The following is a 19,591-nucleotide window of genomic DNA, read 5'->3' as shown; positions in this document are numbered from 1 at the left end:
GCGCTCCACAAAGTTCGAATCTCACAACACTACAAGTCTCTGAGCTTGGCTACAAAATAGATTTTACTTTATGCACTAGAAATTTTTGCGTTCTGTTTTAATCTATACTAATATTATAAAGCTGAAGAGTTTGTTTGTTTGAACGCGCTAATCTCAGGAACTACTGGTCCGATTTGAAATATTATTTCAGTGTTAGAAAGCCCATTTATCGAGGAAGACTATAGCCTATGTAACATCACGCTAAGACCAATACAAACGGAGCACCAATAAAGAATGTTCCAAAATCGGAGTTTTTTCCCTTTTGAGAGTATCCGCTGCGTGCACTGCAGAAACGGTTAAAGTTTCGCTAAAATAATGTATGACAGAATTTTATTGTTCCCCTTTAAAAGATCTAAAAAAAGTCCGCGACAGCATATGTCTATATGTTAAGGTTGGCTCACTATAATGTTTTTATGCTAACAAAATTTGTTCTAAAATAAAGCATTATTTGTGAGCTATTCCACGCGGACGATGTCGCGGGCAAAAGCTAGTATGATGTATAAACATGGGATGAGGGGTATAAAAAGTTTGGGTTGGCCGCGGTTAGACCATCCGTTAGAATATGATGATGTTAAGTCCTCGGAATACACATCATTGATACGGAGTACACCGCTTGGTGACGGCACAGCCAGTTCTCTGGAACTATTGAATGCTTACATGTTCACGAGGCCACATATCCAAGACCTCTCCATTGTGTGGATGTATTGTATGGATTTGTATTTCCGGCTTGGAACCATGAAGAAGTGTGTATGTATGATTTTTTTTATTGCCTTTATAGGCCCACATCAGCAATGCCAGGGACAGAGCCAAGCCGCTGCCTACCATTTTTTTAATGAGTGAGTGGATGTAAAAATAATATTTCCTTTCAGTTTAATGAATTTTGTAATTGCTTTGCGTCTTGTAATCAACGTTATCGTTTCGTTAAGCATGTTAATTAGTTTATACATAAATGGAAATATTAAGCAAACTAAATCCCGAACGCGTAAAATTGCAATGACAAATTTAACCATAAGCTGCTTCAAGCTGCTAAACCAATCGAGTGAATAGATTAATGTTTTTTTCGTCTTTTTTAAAATGGTTTATTTGCACACACTCTTAAGCTTTTGTAAATATGACAAACGTGATGTTTACTTCTTCCATTTATAGCATTTAACGGACGTCGAACGACGTTTCAATTAGTTTAAATATAAACAATACGACAGGGGCTTCCAGTTAATTAACGGAATGAGTTGTCGATGTATACAGCACATCTCGGACATCAGAGCATCTTCAGATTAAAGCAATTCTAGGTCAACGGGAACGCAGACAAAAACACACGCTAAAGAAGGGTTCAGCTAATAAATAATCACTTTTGATGATTTTCCTATGAAATGTTTTGAGTGACGCGCGGATGAGAGCGACTAATGTAAGAGGCGCCATAATATCAATTATCTACAAAAGGATTGTTTGAATACTTTTTCAATTAAAGCAAACAGTTTCGGATATCTCGGAGAATAATTTTATTAATATTAACCAAATAAAGATATTTTTTTTTGTCTTTAAAATGACAACTTGTTGATATTTACAATTACAGATAACGTGTAATTATCCGCCACATTTTCCATTCAGCTTTCTTTGAAATGAAATATGTTGTAATTGCTTGTAAATTCAAACGAAATATACTTCAGCGTATTCTGTTTGAATTGAAAAGTTATTTGACAAGTAGTCTAATAGAGCCTTTAAAGGCATTCATTATCGTGATGATAACACCAGACATACCAAGAAACGCATGCAAAATATTAGCGAATAGCTTATATATTTTTACAAAGTATGACGTCATTATGTCAACCATATTTGCCTATGCCGTCAACTAAGGCGCCGGCGGTACTCATCCAGGATCCATGCCAATTTTACAAAGCATTTTTTGTCTATATAGCCTCACGATTGATTTTCGCCATGAACCATTGGTATACATACATGTCTGGAGCGATTTCCATCACGATCGACGACAGAAGAACTTGTAACGGCCTATGTGGTATATTTATGGGAAGACAAAGACCCTTGTCTCTGGGCTCCCTCAACCTACCTACGTATATTATTTCGTCCACAGTATCCACAATAAAATATATTCGCGTACTAGATAAAAGAGCATGCCGTGAGCCAACACTAACGTCTATTACCACCCTGCCTGTTTCTAGCCCGAATCGAAGTAGGCTTTATCAGGCACTTTCATGTCGTCATAAAATGACCACCGATTCTAAATGCAGTTTCAACATTGAGAAGAATTCGCAGAACTGATTGGGAATGTACGCACATATATCGCTACGCAGAAATTTAAAATATTTATCGATTTATTTTATTTATTTATTTATTTATTAAAAAAAGTACTACCACATCACAAACATTTAACATTGAAAATAAAACTATTTAATTTATAGCCTGATGCATGTGACAATAACGGCGTACATAAGATTGGCAATTCATCGGCCCGAAGATGGAAGACAATAATAAAAACAAAAAGGATACCTAACGAAAACATACTTGAAATTCAAATTTAACAAGTAAAAAGAAAAGAAGAAATGTCAACGCTCGTTGTATGCTCTCAACGCGCTGCGAATGCACGGCATGATACGGATTCGATACAACGCTGGCGAACTCAAGACGACTGCGCACCAAGGTTTGGTAAAGCAAGATTTTGGTGCGCTGATGTTTATATCCGCCCGAGTTACGTTTCCAAAATCCCAGCATTTGAGCTGCTTTTTTGACAGACTTGTTAATGTGCGAGGTGAATTTAAGTTGACTGTCAACTATCACGCCAAGATCTCGGATTTCGTTAACTTCTGCCGCTGCCGTGCTGTACCATCAAGCTTATATTTCGTAGCAAGTTGCTTTCTTTTTCTAGTAAATTTAATGTGAAAGCATTTACTTGCGTTGAGTGTCATACTGTTACAGCGACACCATTGTAGGAATTTTTTTTGTCAGGAGGAAATCACCGGATTTCCGCCCTCCGCTGGGGATGGAGGGTGGAGCATGTCGGAGTTGAACCGAATAAAACCTCCTGTCGCTCAACAACCAGCATCCAAACCTCGCATGAGACAGAACTCATGAAAAGGCAAAGGGGGGAAAGTGAAGCACTTAGTGCAGAGCACATCTCTCCCATCACCCTCCCCCTCGGTACGCTGGACTGGCGGTCGTCGGCGCCACGACCACCAGCCTTCTCAGTCGGCAGGCTATCCGAAGCCCGCCTAGATAGCGCCGGTTAGAATGGTCTATCCTACGGAATACCCCGCTGGATCAGAACCAGCGTGGGTCAAGGATAGCCGGCCTTCCGTCACCCGGATGCTCTTGCATAAAACGCGTGCAGAGCAGCTTGCACGTCGTCTTCTTAGTGACTTACTGTATCGACTATGTCGTTAATAAAGATTATAATATATATAATAAGAGAAAAGAAGGGGTCCCAAATACGATATCTGGGGCACACCGGTATTTGCAAAATAAGTTTTCGAGTTAAGTCCATCTACAGACACCGACTGAGGTCTCTGTTGCAAGTAAGACTCGAACCATTTCAAAAGTGGGCCATCCACACCGAATCAATATAATTTCCTCAGAAGAATTGAATGGTTAACTCGATCAAAAGCACTGCTAAAGTCGGTGTAGATGGCGTCAACCTGCCTGCCTGAGTCCTGAGGGACCAAGTTAGTGACGATTAAGCGTCCACGTCTAAAAGCGTGCTGTGAATCCTAGATGCTACCGTCTACAAGCCGAAAGATCACAGGATAGACAATCGATTCAAATAGTTTAGACAAGCAAGACGGAATGGAAATAGGGCGATAGTTTTTAACGTCAGAATTTTCCCCTTTTTTAAAGACTGGTACAATGCGCGCTTTTTTTCCACTCGGACGGAAATGTCCCATCCGCTAATGATCGGTTAAATATTAAGGATAGAGGCAGAGCTATCGCAGAACCGCATCTTTTCACAAATACCGGCGGGATCCCATCCGGGCCAGCTCCATCCCAGCAGAGTCGATCTTTTTGATAGCTTTAAGCACCTCAATTTCTTCGATAGCCAATGAATACAATATCCGTTGTGGAGATCCGTAGTACTGAGATTCAAGCGTAAAGTTATCCGGAGGTGTTGAGCTGCGCAAGTAAATTGAGGCAAAATGTTCTGCAAAAAGATTCACCATGTCAGGGCCTGTTTTTACTACCTGGTCTTCCAAGTTCATAGTTGCAGGTATGGACGAGTCACCACCTTTTTTATGTTTAACAAAGCTCCAGAAAATATTGGGGTTCTTTGGGATATTGGCTTCGATTTTATTCCTATAATCTGAGCAGCATTTATCGTACATTGCGTGGCATCTAGAGCGGAGCAGATGGTATTCAATTTCGTCTCTAGGGTTTCTGTATTTTTTTAACCTTTTCCGAATTCTTTCCCTTTCTCGTAATAGTTTGATGAACGAAGTGCTGAATCATGCAGGGAGCTACCACCAATGCAGGGAAACACTATTATTAATAATTATTAATTAATAATTAATTAATATTAATTAATATTTATATATTATTAATAATTATTAATTAATAATTAATTAATATTAATTAATATTAATTAATATTTATATTATATATAAATATTAATTAATATTAATTAATTATTAATTATTAATATTTATAATTATTAATAATAGTGGATGATCTCTTAAAAGAATCTGTGCCGAAACAAACCTTTAATAAATCTAAGTTTTTAAAATATGATTATTTTTATATGATTTGACACACTCGACTGGAAAGCTCAAGTATCTTACCTATCTTATCTATCTTCCACCTTGAGATATAAGTTCTAAGGTCTGAGTATAGTTACAACGGCTGCCCCGCCCTTCAACCGAAACGCATCATTGCTTCATGGCAGAAATAGACAGGGCGGTGGTACCTACCCGTGCGGAATCACAAGAGGTCCTACCACCAGCAAATAACAATGAAAACACATACAATAAAATGAGTTTAACTATAATGGTATTTTTAATCACGGTTTGCATTTAATCGGCCGTATCCATAACGGAGCAAATAATTACTAATGGACAAGCGTAAGCATTACAATTGCAACAATATTGTGTGTCAAATCAAATGCCTAGGAAAATTTACATAAAGCACAGATGTACAGGGTGGGCCATAAAGTTGAGCGGATTATAAAAAATCATATAAAAAAAACTACAAAGCTCAGGAAAGAAAAAAATATAATTATAATAAAGATTACATATGGGAATTTTATTTTTTTAAAATAACATCGATGAGATGTCGCCATCTACACGTACACACTCTTCCAATCTAGCCCTCAAATTCGTGAAAACTCGCTGGCACATCGCTCGTGGGATATCGGACATTTCCTTGCGAATATTGTCTTTGAGCTGGGCAATTGTCGTTGGTTTATTGGCGTAAACGCGACTTTTGAGGTACCCACACAGAAAAAAATCCAGTGGCGTGAGATCTGGGCTCCGGGGAGGCCATGGAATGTCCCCTCGACACGATATTAGTTTTCCATTAAACATTTCGTTAACAACTGCCAAACACTCATTGGATGTATGGGATGTCGCGCCATCTTGTTGAAACCAGGTCCTGCTGTTATAGGCTTCAAAATTATGCAGTTGTGGAAAGAAAAAGTTACGTAACATTGCTGTGTAGCGATCAAAATTTACTGTTATTGCCTGGCCTCACTCATTTTCGAAGAAATGGGGTCCGATGATTCCATGAGCCGACATGCCCGCCCAAACCCTAACTTTAAGCGAATGCAAAGGTCTTTGATGTTTCAATTGGGGATTTTCTTCGGCCCAATACCGACAATTTTGCTTATTGATAAATCCACTTAAATGAAAATGAGCTTCATCCGAGAAGAGGATATTGTTCAAACTTTGAAAACGCTCTAACATTGTTTCGGCAAATGCACGACGTAAATGGCGGTCATTTGGTTTCAATTCCTGTACTAATTGGAGTTTATATGGGTGTGATTTAAGATCTTTGGTCAAAATACGCCTTAATGATGATCTTGATATGGCGAGCTCAGCTGATCTCTTTCGGGACGACTGCTGGGGATCGCGCCGTACAGACACCGCGACTTCGCTTACATTCTCCTCCGTTCTTATAGACCTTGAACGCCCCGCAGGTTTTTCATTTAATGTCGAACCCAAAGACTCAAACTTTCTGACCCACGATCTGATCACACTTTCACTCGGACATTGGCTTAAATCATATAAATTAAACTTAGAACGAAATAAACGCCGCGCAATAGTGCCCGAATCGCCATTTTTGTAATACGCTTTCACACAAAAAGCACGCTGCTCACCGGTAAAACGCTCCATGGCAACTGAATTTCCGAGAACCAAGGAACCTATCCCCACTACCCGCACCCCGCTCCGCTTTCTTGTCGCGAGTAATGTGATGTTGAAATTCGCACGCCTTTCTGGCCCACCCTGTATATCATGCAAACGGACGTGTACTCCGTACACCGCGAGCTGGCTAACTGTTGCGAATAAGAATATTATTAGCGTAAGCTTGAAGTGATTTTTTTATGAATACTTAGGTTGATTTGATTAATTAAATAATATATTTTCACCAAAACGAACTGTTAGTATTGAGTTTTACTTCACGCCTCATTATGCAACTGCGGAAGCTGACGCTGAAATATTTTAAAAGAACCATTGCGAAAAATTGAAGACAATTTGTTAGAGAAAAAAATATAGATTAAATTAGAAATATAGATTAGATATAGATAAAATAAAATTTATAGATGTTCGAAACTATCTAATTATTGGCGGTAAACATTCTTCGTCAAACAGCCGTCATAGATTCGTGTGCCATTTTTGTTGCCATTACAAGCAGGAGAGCATACGGCCCACCTGATGGTGAGTGGTCACCGACGCCCATACCCGTTAACAATACCAGGACCAGCCGGACCAGCCAGTAGTCTCCGCAAATCTGATTTAAATAAGGACATGTCATAGCACTCAGGAAACATCGAAGAGGAAAGTTAATTCCAAAGCAGGTTGTCAAAAGAGTTAAAAATGAAATGATGGGATCGTTTCAAACAATTCCTCAAAGCACTGTCTAAGCAAAAGTCTTTGTCCAGGCATGAAGTAACGCGTCGCTCTGTTGAGCGTTTCCCAGCATTTTTGACGCCAACTTGACTTGATCCACCTTTTTTTTTTTTTTTTTTTCGGGTAGAGCGCCGATCCTCCTACGAGGTCCCCGCGCGACTTAATCCACCTAACTTACTTGAGACCTTAGAACTTATATCTCAGGGTGGGTGGCGCATTTACGTTGTGGATGTATATGGGGTCCAGTAACCACTTAACACCAGGTGGGCTGTGAGCTCGTCCAAGCATCTATCCAAAAAAAAAAAAAAAGTCTCCGCTATTGAGCTTCATCCGAAACCTCGACACCAGTGCAGGCGACCTATCCATGAACGAAACACGAACCGCTATTGAACACAATATCAACCCTGTAAACGTCTACAAAACAAAGGACAAACGGATTTTTAATTATATTCTACTACATTAATTAGATAAATCAATATAAAACATTAATAATTTATTATTACATAACATTAATATTTTTACCGCCAATTTGATTTCAAACCACAGTTTTATTTTTATATAAGTTAACGAATAATAAGATGGAAACTCACCAGCCAAATTAATAGCTTCGTTATACGGGTAATGCCTTTCATCATTACTGGGCTTGCTGACTGTCCACACTGTGGAACTCTTCCGTTCAAAGCCATCGTCGTCGCCCTTATATCTGTATCTGTCCTGGGCACTCATTATAACACTGAAGAAACACAAGCACTAAATGGCATTAAATTCAAATTGCACGAAATTATAATGAACGTAGATTATTTTACTGAATTGTAAAAAACAATTGCAAGAACAATAAGCACAGTTTTTTTTTTAAGTTATTGAAATAGACGAGTTATTGTTTGACGATATTCCGATGTACACATGTCGCGTCTTATGAACGTGAATGGTGGAGCACTGAATGTGATGAACTAGCCGGCCGCGCTCTACAATATACTATACTGTAACCGTGTATTGGTGTGATATGGGTAACACATCGCGGATAAAAATTAACGTTCACAAATTCCAGTCGTTAATTAAACACAGGTTTATCCGGTATATCCGGCAATGATCGTTCTTGTTAATGCCGTGGTGGAGAAGTGTTTAAGGCACTATATTTTGACAATTCCACAACAGACGGTAATCGATAAGGTATATAATAGTCGGTGTATGAAGCGAATAATGACTACGATCCACGTCTGAATGATGCGTTTTATCAAATACAAGATGGTCAGTCTCTCTAGTCTGCTTTTTAAGTTAAGTTTGAATTTTTTTTGTGCAAACTATATGTTTATATTATTATTAAGTCTTGGAAAACACCTTGTAATACGAATGTTTGCCAAAAAAAGTTCTTATTTTAAAAATATGTGTAGTATCACGTCGTACGTGTAATAAGCGGACGGCTGACTAATCTGTTGTAAATTACGCGTTCTGTGTATTAAAAATAAACTTGTTTATTTATGAATGAAAAAGTAGAGGACTGAGAAAACAAAGTGGAATGAACGATTTTACATGCTATATTATAGTAAACGGCGCCGTCCAGCTTGAGATATGAGGTTGATGTTTAAGCTTTAAAAAGAATAACTACAGAATGGTTAAGCAGCTCAGACACATGGTTTCAGCAGATATTGGAAGCACGATGGTATATGAGCCTAGGGCACAGATAAGACTATATCTTCCGAAGGGAGCAGAGGCCTTTAACTTGCATTAATGAGTTTTGTTACAGCCGAAACCATGTAGTAGTTAAACGCATTTATCAATTTATTTTTTGAAATTGTAAATCTCGAACTTATCAACGTCAAGTTGTATTGGATTTTTAACTGTGGATTCATAAACGCTGTTTAAATATATTCAGCTTGTGTTCGTGCAACCCGCCTCTACAAAGTTCAAATCGCGAAGATAATTTAACACGAACATCTCAAAAGATTGCAGATTGACGTACGTTTGAACGCTTTGAAGGAAATGGGAACTGTCAGTTCACATAAGTGACTAGTCAAGGTCAACATAAATGTATGTTTTTCATTAGCTTACGCTCTGAACATTCATGGGAATTCAGAGTTAGGTTTTTTTTTTATTGCTTACATACAGCCATACAATAGGTACATACCATACCGAGGGTCCCTTGTTGTCATTAGTCTCGTTAGATACGAGACGATTTAGGTATAACCTAGAGATATAATTTCTCTGCCGTGAAGCAGTAATGCGTTTCGGTTTGAAGGGTAGGGCAGCCGTTGTAACTATACTGAGATCTTAGAACTTATATCTCAACGTGGGTGGCGGCATTATCGTTGTAGATGTCTATGGGCTCCAGTAACCACTTAACACCAGGTGGGCTGTGAGCTCCCATTCATTATAAGCAATTTTTTATTTTTTTTATTGCTTAGATGGATGGATGGGAGCTCACAGCCAACCTGGTGTTAAGTGGTTACTGGAGCCCATAGACATCTACAACGTAAATGCGCCACCCACCTCGAGATATAAGTTCTAAGGTCTCAGTATAGTTACAACGGCTACCCCACCCTTCGAACTGAAATGCATTACTGCTTCACGGCGGAAATAGGCGGGGTGGTGGTACCTACCCGTGCGGACTCAAATAATAATAATTATTATTATTATAAAACAGTTTTCGTACTGACTGAAATGTTTTCAGTGAATAAATCAAGTAGAGGTGAAACTTCTCACAGGGAGAGATTGAAGTAAAAGTTTAAACTTTTCAATCATTTTAAATAAATTTTATCGTACATTTAAAAACTTATTGCCTTTATCGCCTCAAATTATAATTTTTACTATCAATTATATTTTAATATGAATAACTTTAATAAAACTATAGGATTTACTTTCTCAAGGCGAATGTTACAGCTAATTATAGCCTCAGCCTGTTTGATAGATTTAGAGAGGAAAGATCGACTTAATTACTATTAAATATAAAAAAATACCATTATTATACAACTAATTATTTTGTTAAATGATGGCTTTACAAAATTAACTTAATAATAAAACAATTCATATAAATGCCTAACTAAATAATAAAAACTATAACCTTTTCTAATTAAATGAATAGTCTGTACTCTAGCGCTTTCGAACAAGCTTATTCAATTCATGATTGGGTCGGTTTATTTACCAGCATATTATTGTAAACATAAAAAACAAGTGAATGATATTTAATATAATCAATTACTAATTGAACCGTAATCATTACGGCCGCCAGTTGTATTCTTCAAGTCACCTCATTCTTTGAACCATAATATAGTTTCTGCGGCTGAAACAAATGAGTTTGAATCCAAAATCTGACAAACACCTGAATACACTGAGCGCGTCTGCGATAGTGTCAAAAACTTTTTTCTTTTCTTAGATGAGTGGATGAGCTCACAGCCCACCTAGTGTTAAGTCGTTACTGGAGCCCATAGACGTCTACAACGTAAATGCGCCACCCACCTTGAGATATAAGTTCTAAGATCTCAGTATAGTTACAACGGCTGCCCTACCTTTCAGACCGAAACGCATTACTGCTTCACGTCAGAAATAGGGAGGGTGGTGGTACCTACCCGCGCGGACTCACAAGAGGTCCTACCACCAGTACTGTACATATCCATGTAATTTCGGGCAGCAGAATTCGCGCAGACACTCGCTCGCCACGGGGACTCCAGCCAGAGAGGCAACACGGTAATCATCACGTTTCCTACGAACAAACAGTAAGTGGTGAAACAATTAGCAACCACAATATTAATGTACTAATCACGTCTACATTTCTGTTAAATATTAATGAGGCATTCAAATTCTTTCGCAATATAATTTTAAAAATTAACCGACCGCTCGACCGAATTCATATATCGCCCAAAATCTACGTTACAGTACAGTCTACATTACAGTAAAGTCCACGTTACAGTACAGACCACATTACAGTACAGACCACATTACAGTACAGCCGACATTACAGTACAGACCACGTTACAGTACAGACCACGTTACAGTACAGACCACGTTACAGTACAGACCACGTTACAGTACAGACCACGTTACAGAACAATCCACATTACAGTACAGACCACGTTACAGTACAGACCACGTTACAATACAGACCACGTTACAGTACAGACCACGTTACAGTACAGAACACGTTACAGTACAGACCACGTTACAGAACAATCTACATTACAGTACAGCCCACATTACAGTACAGCCGACATTACAGTACAGACCACGTTACAGTACAGACCACGTTACAGTACAGACCACGTTACAGTACAGACCACGTTACAGAACAATCCACATTACAGTACAGACCACGTTACAGTACAGACCACGTTACAATACAGGCCACGTTACAGTACAGACTACGTTACAGTACAGACCACGTTACAGTACAGACCACGTTACAGAACAATCCACATTACAGTACAGACCACGTTACAGTACAGACCACGTTACAATACAGACCACGTTACAGTACAGACCACGTTACAGAACAATCCACATTACAGTACAGACTACGTTACAGTACAGACCACGTTACAGTACAGACCACGTTACAGTACAGACCACGTTACAGTACAGACCACGTTACAGAACAATCCACATTACAGTACAGACCACATTACAGTACAGACCACGTTACAGTACAGACCATGTTACAGTACAGACCACGTTACAGTACAGACCACGTTACAGTACAGACCACGTTACAGTACAGACCACGTTACAGTACAGACCACGTTACAGTACAGACCACGTTACAGTACAGACCACATTACAGTACAGACCACGTTACAGTACAGACCACGTTACAGAACAGTCTACATTACAGTACAGCCCACATTACAGTACAGACCACGTTACAGTACAGACCACGTTACAGTACAGACCACGTTACAGAACAATCCACATTACAGTACAGACCACGTTACAGTACAGACCACGTTACAATACAGACCACGTTACAGTACAGACCACGTTACAGAACAATCCACATTACAGTACAGACCACGTTACAGTACAGAACAGTCCACAGTCCACGTTACAACTCGTACTTAAGAACTAGTGGAAAGTGTATCTGGACCCTATAACTTAGCCCAGAGTATTTTTTTCGATAATATTGCAAATAATCCATTCTTATTGCCTTAACAGACAGACGAGCATACCTCCGTCCAGGTGTAGAGCGGCCACTATCGCTCACGAACGTCAGCAAGGTCAAGGGGGCGTCCATTAATTACGTGAGGCAGTTTTTAGAATTTTCGACCATCAATGTGATATTTGCTAAGACCCCCCCCCCCCACTACTAAAGTACGATGAACTCTACCTGTTTCAACCACATAATATATTTCGCTCTAAAAGGCGGAAGGTTCTTCCAACGCAACTGAGATTCGACCTAATACTTTGATGTGGACGGCGTTATTCACGTTGCGTCTATGGTATTATTATCATTCAGATGGCGTGTAAGCTTCTTGTCTTTAATGCACTTATATGTTTATAGCGTATGTTTTTGAGAACATTTTTCAATTGATAGTTCAACGCACATCTTGTTGGAGTGCGGTGGAGTTGCAGACTACTGGGTCAATTACATTGGTACCCTGAAATCAGACCCTGAGATCATCGACAAAACTAATTCAACAACAATCATTGGCTGATTGAATTCCTGGAAGAACAAAAGTGCCAGCAGTGAGATTTTCAACCACATCTAAAATATCGTCGAGGTCGTGACGTTGTAGACACTTTCGTAACTCCTAATTAAAAGGACGTAAGATACCGTCCTCAAAAGCGGAAATCTACAAACATACAATAATAATAATCAACAACCAACTGTACACACAAGCTCGTTACTCTGCATTCTGAATTGTATAGCGAAACAGGTGTGATATTACGTGGCCGGGTGGTGCGGAACAAAACGTGCGTGACGTAGCCTGAAAAGGAAGAAAACTTTGTGCGACGTTGCTTAATGCCCAAATTAATGATTAAAGGTCAATTCGTAGTTCAAAATTAAATTTCTAACAAAAAAACAGTGCATTACATTTGATGAGCAACGGGTTGAATGTGGCAATAGTGTTGTTTATGTACTAGAACAACATCCGGTCATCGTTCTCGTCGAACCCGTCGCTTGCGACGATGGGCTCGGTGAGTAAATTAACCCATAGACACAGCCCACTGAATTTATCGCCGCAACTTCTCAATGGTGGCATTTCCAATCAGGTGGTAAATGTTGCGAAGCACTGCTCTTGCTATGGCCAGTATTAGCAACACTACCAGTTTGATTCCCGTGAGCTCACCTACACGTCAAGGAGAAGCTGAAATAGCCTCTCAAGGCTATCAGCATATCTAGGAAAAAAAGTAGACACTACCCTCATTCTGCCTTATTACACCTCGAAGTAGCTGTGCGTTCTTGTTGAAAGACCCTCAATACAATAGAATTATTACTTCCACTTAATCTTTTTGACATTTAAACTTTCATAATTATGAACTCCTGTAGGTTCTTAGCCTTAGGTGAACGGGAACTTATCTAGTGATAGGTTTTTTTATTTTTTATTGCTTAGATGTGTGGACGACCTCACAGCCCACCTGGTGTTAAGTGGTTACTGGAGCCCATAGACATCTATGACATAAATGCGCCACCCACCTTGAGATATAAGTTTTAAGGTCTCAAGTATAGTTATAACGGCTGCCCCACCCTTCAAACCGAAACGCATTACTGCTTCACGGCAGAAATAGGCAGTGTGGTGGTACCTACCCGTGCGGACTCTCAAGAGGTCCTACCACCGGTAATTTTGCCATTTTGCCATTATTCAATAGAGATTAGGGCCGGTATTAACGTATACCCTGGTATTGTTGATGAATATATAGATACAGTGTTTAATCAAATTTTTTATTACTATTTCCGTATAAAAACCCGCGTCGTCCCGCCAAGTTACCTCCTAGGTTCTCAGGCAAAGAGCCGCTCTAGAACATAAACTGGGAGACACGAGGCCTAACTCCACTGGCAGCAGTCAACCCGGACACCGATTGCACACGTAATTTTCACAGAACGAAGTACGTGACATCAGCATCGGACCTTACCGTTTACATTGTTTGAGATGCACCATTTGTTTAACATGTTATTATTGTCTTCATAAATGTAAAAACCGGACATTTAATCATGTTGCCGATAAACTTAATTATAGTTGTTTTGGTATTTTTTACCACTTCATGAAATCGTGTTTATTTATTACATAATATTGCGATGTTGGAAGTACAATCACATAGTCATATCACATACCCACATTTACATATTATCTATATCAATAATCTATAATAATATATCTATATATATAAAAATGAGTCGCTGTTCGTTAGTCTCGCTAAAACTCGAGAACGGTTGGACCGATTTGGCTAATTTTGGTCTTGAATTATTTGTAGAAGTCCAAGGAAGGTTTAAAAGGTGGATAAATATGAAAATTTCCAGAATTAAATAAAGTTTAGGTCTTTAATTTATCGATTGTGGCACTACGAAGTCTGCCGGGTAAGATAGTAGTTGATAAATGTGTTTAATCCAGATGACACGCACGCAAATTGAATATCCCGGTCTGATCTAACATGTCGAGATGTCCATGGGCTCATTTTACCACTTATAATAACACGAATACTCATATCATAGCCGGGACCCGGAGCAGACTCACTTAAAATTTTAAAGCAAAAAATGCAAATAATTATAAATTTTCGTACATTTCATAAAACGTCTAAACTCACAATAAAACTGCAACATAATAACAGAAATGGTGTTATTTAATCTTTAGTTATGATGAATCCAGACGAACTCTATATTTGTACATGCCAATCATAATTTTGTAAATAAACATTGTTTCCTAGTTTCCGTTATTGAATTTGTAAATTTTATTGCTAAAATCAGGGCAAACAAAAGATTTATATTGCTCTTACACAATCAACTCGAAAACTATTCTACATAATTCACAAGAAACGGAACGCATGACTCAAAATAAATAAAAATCCATTGAATGTATAACCATGTTAAAACAATATTTAATTAGATTTAAAAGCCATTTTAGACACACAACACAACTCTTTTACGTAATCACTACACGAGTTTTTAAATGGCTATTCTAGACGAGAGTGTGTGGGCCTCATCTAGTAGGAAATCAATAACCGAGGCATCATCTAAACATGTACACAGGATGTAAAATATTCAATCTAAAAGTATAACTAAAACTAAATATATATTTTGTATTTACATACTAAACTGCTCTCAAATAGTTTTAGTTTTTAGAAATGTAACCGAGTGTTCCCGATTAATGTCATACGTTCTGATAGTAAGTCAACGATATTTATAATATTGTGTGGCGTCATGACTGTTTACAACTCAGCCGATCAGTCGTGCGTTTTATGTTTGACATATTATCAACCTCAAGACAGGTATGAGGCTGAGCCTTCGGGTAGAAAGCTCGTTTGTAAATTAACACAATAAATACCATGCTTTGTAGTCGACCTCATGACCTGCTTTAAATATCACCTGTGGCACACTCTCAGCGACACCTTTACTGTAATACGTCGTCAGGTGAGTATTGTGGAAAGTCAAGACACAGCTTTGAAGAGATTCAATGTATTGCTACATAAGAAATGCATACGTTATTTAACGAATTTCACGTGATGAAAGATGACTTTTCAAAAGACTATAGATTATACAAATAAAAAGTATATGACGGCGTTAACAATATTTCTAATAAACATCACGTGCAACAGGCGTGACTCACACAAGCCGGGTGCGCCGGCCGTGTCGTTCCACTCGTGCAACAGAAGTGACTCATAAGCCAGCTGCGCCGGCTAGTATAAAAAGGCGGTGCGTGCCTTGCGAGAAACATTCGTTGGACTGCGCTTGCCTGGTGCACTTACTATATCCTTGTTACGTTGTGTGATTCAGTGATTGTTGTACGTACTGGTTAAAGTTGGACAAGTGTTAAAGTGAATTGTTAAGATAACATATTGTTGATTAAATCAGAAACCAAAAGTGACATCGTTTTACTTGGTGTTCAACAAGATAATATCTACCCTCAAGCTTACATCAGAAGTGAGATCAGGACTCTACTCTCACTGGCGTGACGTGTTTGAACATGTTCGAAGTACAGCAAAAAAAAAAAACATTATGCAGATCAGAATACTAGTAGTGGTACGCCACAAGAACGTGAATGCAGCATACGTAAGTCGTGTAATAACGTCTCTGTTACCTCGATGGAAGATCTGAGCCACGAAGAAATCGTCACATCTTACGTTCTGGCTCATGTTGCCCAGTTTGACTGTCGACGTCATCACATGGCGTTTACTAACGGAAATACAACACGTAACAAGCTATTGCAAGAAATTAAGGCAAGTGCAAATCTCAAGTGAAACTTCGATCGCAATAATGGATCTGTCATGACGAGTGGGTAGTTCCGACACGAATCGTTTTTAAGCCAATGACTACTGCTAGAGTTATATGGCACTAGTACAGTAAACCAGGACATGAGACTGTGAATTGTCGCTGAAATTTTAGAATCTACTCGATTCAATACCAATAACACTACACGTTCGATGACTTCGGGCTCCAGCAAGCAAGCAAACAAGAAAGCAAGCAAGTTTCCGTGGGGAAGAAAAATTGACACATCTGAAGTCGTCGTGACCTGTAAGATAAGACGTCCGGTGCGTTCGTGTCTGGCGATGCGGCGGTGTTCGGGTTCCGCTGGCGGATGCAGGTTTTTCCGGTGAAGTGCGTGCTTGTGCGTGCTTGACAAGTGTTCGCGGTTGGCTTCCTCAGTGTGGGAGTAACATCGTGTAAGAGAGGTAGCCGGAGGTGAGACTTCCGCGGTCGCGGCCCACCCAGTCCGCGAGAACCGGGCAGATCGCCTCGACGGTACGGAGGCCGGCCGACGGGTCCGCCAAACGACGAGATCACGCCTCCAGCACGGACTGCCGATATTGGAGCCCCCGCGCTCCGGCTGCACTTGCGCTAGGGTGCGCCGCCTCGTAGGAGACTGTGCTGTGGCAGGTCCAACCAGAGACGTCAACGTGTGTTCCAGAGCTTCAGTGTGTTACAGATAAGTGGTTTTGGCTTCCCCTTTATGTTCCATTCAAGGTCAGAATGTAGTCTCAAAAAAAAAAAAAAAACATAGTAATTTATTCAATGGTAAGCGGTTTGATGAACAAGTCACTCTTTGATCTGAAAGTAACTCGGACCAATCATGGCAAGAGCAGTTAGGGGTATTCAACTCGCCCTTAATAGTACACGTTGTCGAGTAACAGGGTTTACTCCAATAGAATAGATGTTTACCGTTCAGGGTAGTTCACTTGAAATATCTAAGTTTCAACAGAGTGATAATCCCTCTAGATTAGATCTTGATTTAGCACGGTCGAAGGCCTGCGAAAACAAAAAAAAAAAAAAAAACAAAAATGGGCACAAACAGAAGCTTGGTTTAGTCGAGGCAAAGCTAAAGTCAAACTCTTTTCCGCTGGGGTTTTGTTTTCGTAAATTAGACCGAAAATATAAAGGTCCCTTCAACATTACTGCACCCCGAATCCTGATCACGCAGGAGCAAGTCACCGTCGTCGCCCTAGACACGTCCTTACGGATCCACCAGATCCAATAACTCTTGCATTAGATACCTTCAGCTCTAACACTAGGAGCAGGCTGAGGAACCCCGGTAACCGTACTCATCGAACTCTACAAAGAGGTCGACGTGCAACCTAACCCATGCATCAGCCCACTGAGTTTCTCGCCGGATCTTCTCAGTGGGTCACGATTCCGATCCGGTAGTAGATTCATTCGCGAAGCAATTGCTCTTGAGTTGTTAGGTCTCCTTTGGAGGCACTCGGGCAGTTGTTAGCAAATCCCACCCCTCTTGGCTGAGCCTTTGCTCGCCCACCCGTCCCGGTGAAGCGGGAAAGGCCTCCGGACCACCAGTAATCTTTCAATCATCTGCAGTTTTGGAAAACGATAGGTATAAGTTGAGACATGTAAATGGTTCTAGTGTACAAAGTTTCCCATGAAAACTTACGCGAAGTACCTCGAGGCCCGTCAGGCCTACTAGAAATTTGTGAAAATTATAGTGACGATGACGTGACGGCGTACAGATGGGTTAAGTAATCTTGTTCATGAAACTGATCTTAATGATGACGACTCTATCACTGACAATAGAAGCGACATTTTTGTCCGCAAATAGCGATACAGCAAACATAGTCTGCGGGTAGTGATACAATGTCTGTAAGCTCAGGCACCTCAGGTGCAGGTGTTGGAAATGTAGAAAACGATGGTCAGGGCTCGCACTATTTCTGAAGAAATTCCGTATAAATGTTCTGGTTTAAGAGATGTTTTAACAAACGCTACCGTACACGCAGATTAAAAAAAAAAAGAAAAAAAAAAGAGAATTGTATGTGGCTAGAGAGATGTTAATCCGGACTAGCAAAAAAAAAAAAAGAGAAAAAAAAAAAAAATAATTGTAAGTCATTGAAGGGTGTATCCGGTCCAATGACTTGGCTAAAGGGATGTTAATCCGGACTAGCAAAAAAAAAAAAAAAAAAGAGAAAAAAAAAAATGTAGGTCGTTGAAGGGTGTATCCGGTCCAACGACTTGGCTAAAGGGATGTTGATCCGGACTAGCAAAGAATAAAAAAAAAAAAAAAAAAGAGAAAAAAAAAAAAAAAGAAAAAAAAAGTGTGAAGTCATTGAAGGGTCTGTCCGGTCCAATGGCTTGGCTATAGGGATTTTCATCCGGACTAGCCACAACAATTAGCTACAGGGATTGCGATCCGGTCTAGCATTATCCGGTCCAGTTCGAAAAACTGAAGGGATAACAATTCCGATTTAAGTTAAAAGGGACATACTTACATACCTGAAGAGATTTAAATGAACTGGCCCAGGTATGTACGCAGTCAGTATTTATAGCCAGTATAGGACTTTCTGAAGAATTATGCGAACCGAACCGTATTAGATTGTTAATATCATAGACCACGTTTTAAGTTGCATCCGTTAATGTCAGGATGAACGAATACGCTTATTGTCTACAGAACAACCATAAAAAGGCGCACGAGGACGAGCGCATGTCAGTATGGCCGTGACGGCGTTAACAATATTTCTAATAAACATCACGTGCAACAGGCGTGACTCACACAAGCCGGGTGCGCCGGCCGTGTCGTTCCACTCGTGCAACAGAAGTGACTCATAAGCCAGCTGCGCCGGCTAGTATAAAAAGGCGGTGCGTGCCTTGCGAGAAACATTCGTTGGACTGCGCTTGCCTGGTGCACTTACTATATCCTTGTTACGTTGTGTGATTCAGTGATTGTTGTACGTACTGGTTAAAGTTGGACAAGTGTTAAAGTGAATTGTTAAGATAACATATTGTTGATTAAATCAGAAACCAAAAGTGACATCGTTTTACTTGGTGTTCAACAAGATAATATCTACCCTCAAGCTTACATATATATACCTAGTCAGGTCATAAATTCTGTCACATGTTTAATGTA

The 19,591-nt window shown here is 39.7% G+C and overlaps 2 protein-coding genes across 2 annotated transcripts in view; both read right to left on the bottom strand.

Annotated features, from left to right (window-relative positions):
- LOC114251608 (synaptic vesicle 2-related protein) overlaps window positions 1-8,065 on the bottom strand; it is a 36,961-nt gene extending 28,896 nt beyond the window's left edge. The window contains exon 1 of the mRNA XM_028185943.2: window positions 7,694-8,065. Within this exon, the coding sequence (XP_028041744.2) occupies window positions 7,694-7,829 (136 nt within the window). The 5' untranslated portion in view covers window positions 7,830-8,065. The remainder of the gene's footprint in view (window positions 1-7,693) is intronic.
- On the bottom strand, window positions 5,233-6,520 carry LOC114241201 (uncharacterized). The gene has a single exon (XM_089728198.1). It carries the CDS (start codon window positions 6,366-6,368, stop codon window positions 5,724-5,726), a length of 645 nt encoding a protein of 214 aa, XP_089584324.1. The 5' UTR covers window positions 6,369-6,520; the 3' UTR covers window positions 5,233-5,723.
- Window positions 8,066-19,591: the final 11,526 nt, after the last annotated feature.

Source organism: Bombyx mandarina, chromosome 06 (genome assembly GCF_030267445.1).
Source record: "Bombyx mandarina strain Sakado chromosome 06, ASM3026744v2".
NCBI lineage: Eukaryota > Metazoa > Arthropoda > Insecta > Lepidoptera > Bombycidae > Bombyx > Bombyx mandarina.
The sequence above is the reverse complement of the archived record's forward strand: the minus strand, read 5'-3'. Positions and strand labels throughout refer to the sequence as shown.

Coding starts and splice junctions, on each gene's coding strand:
- LOC114241201 (XM_089728198.1), bottom strand. CDS start 6,368: ATGGAGCGTTTTACCGGTGAGCAGCGTGCTTTTTGTGTGAAAGCGTAT.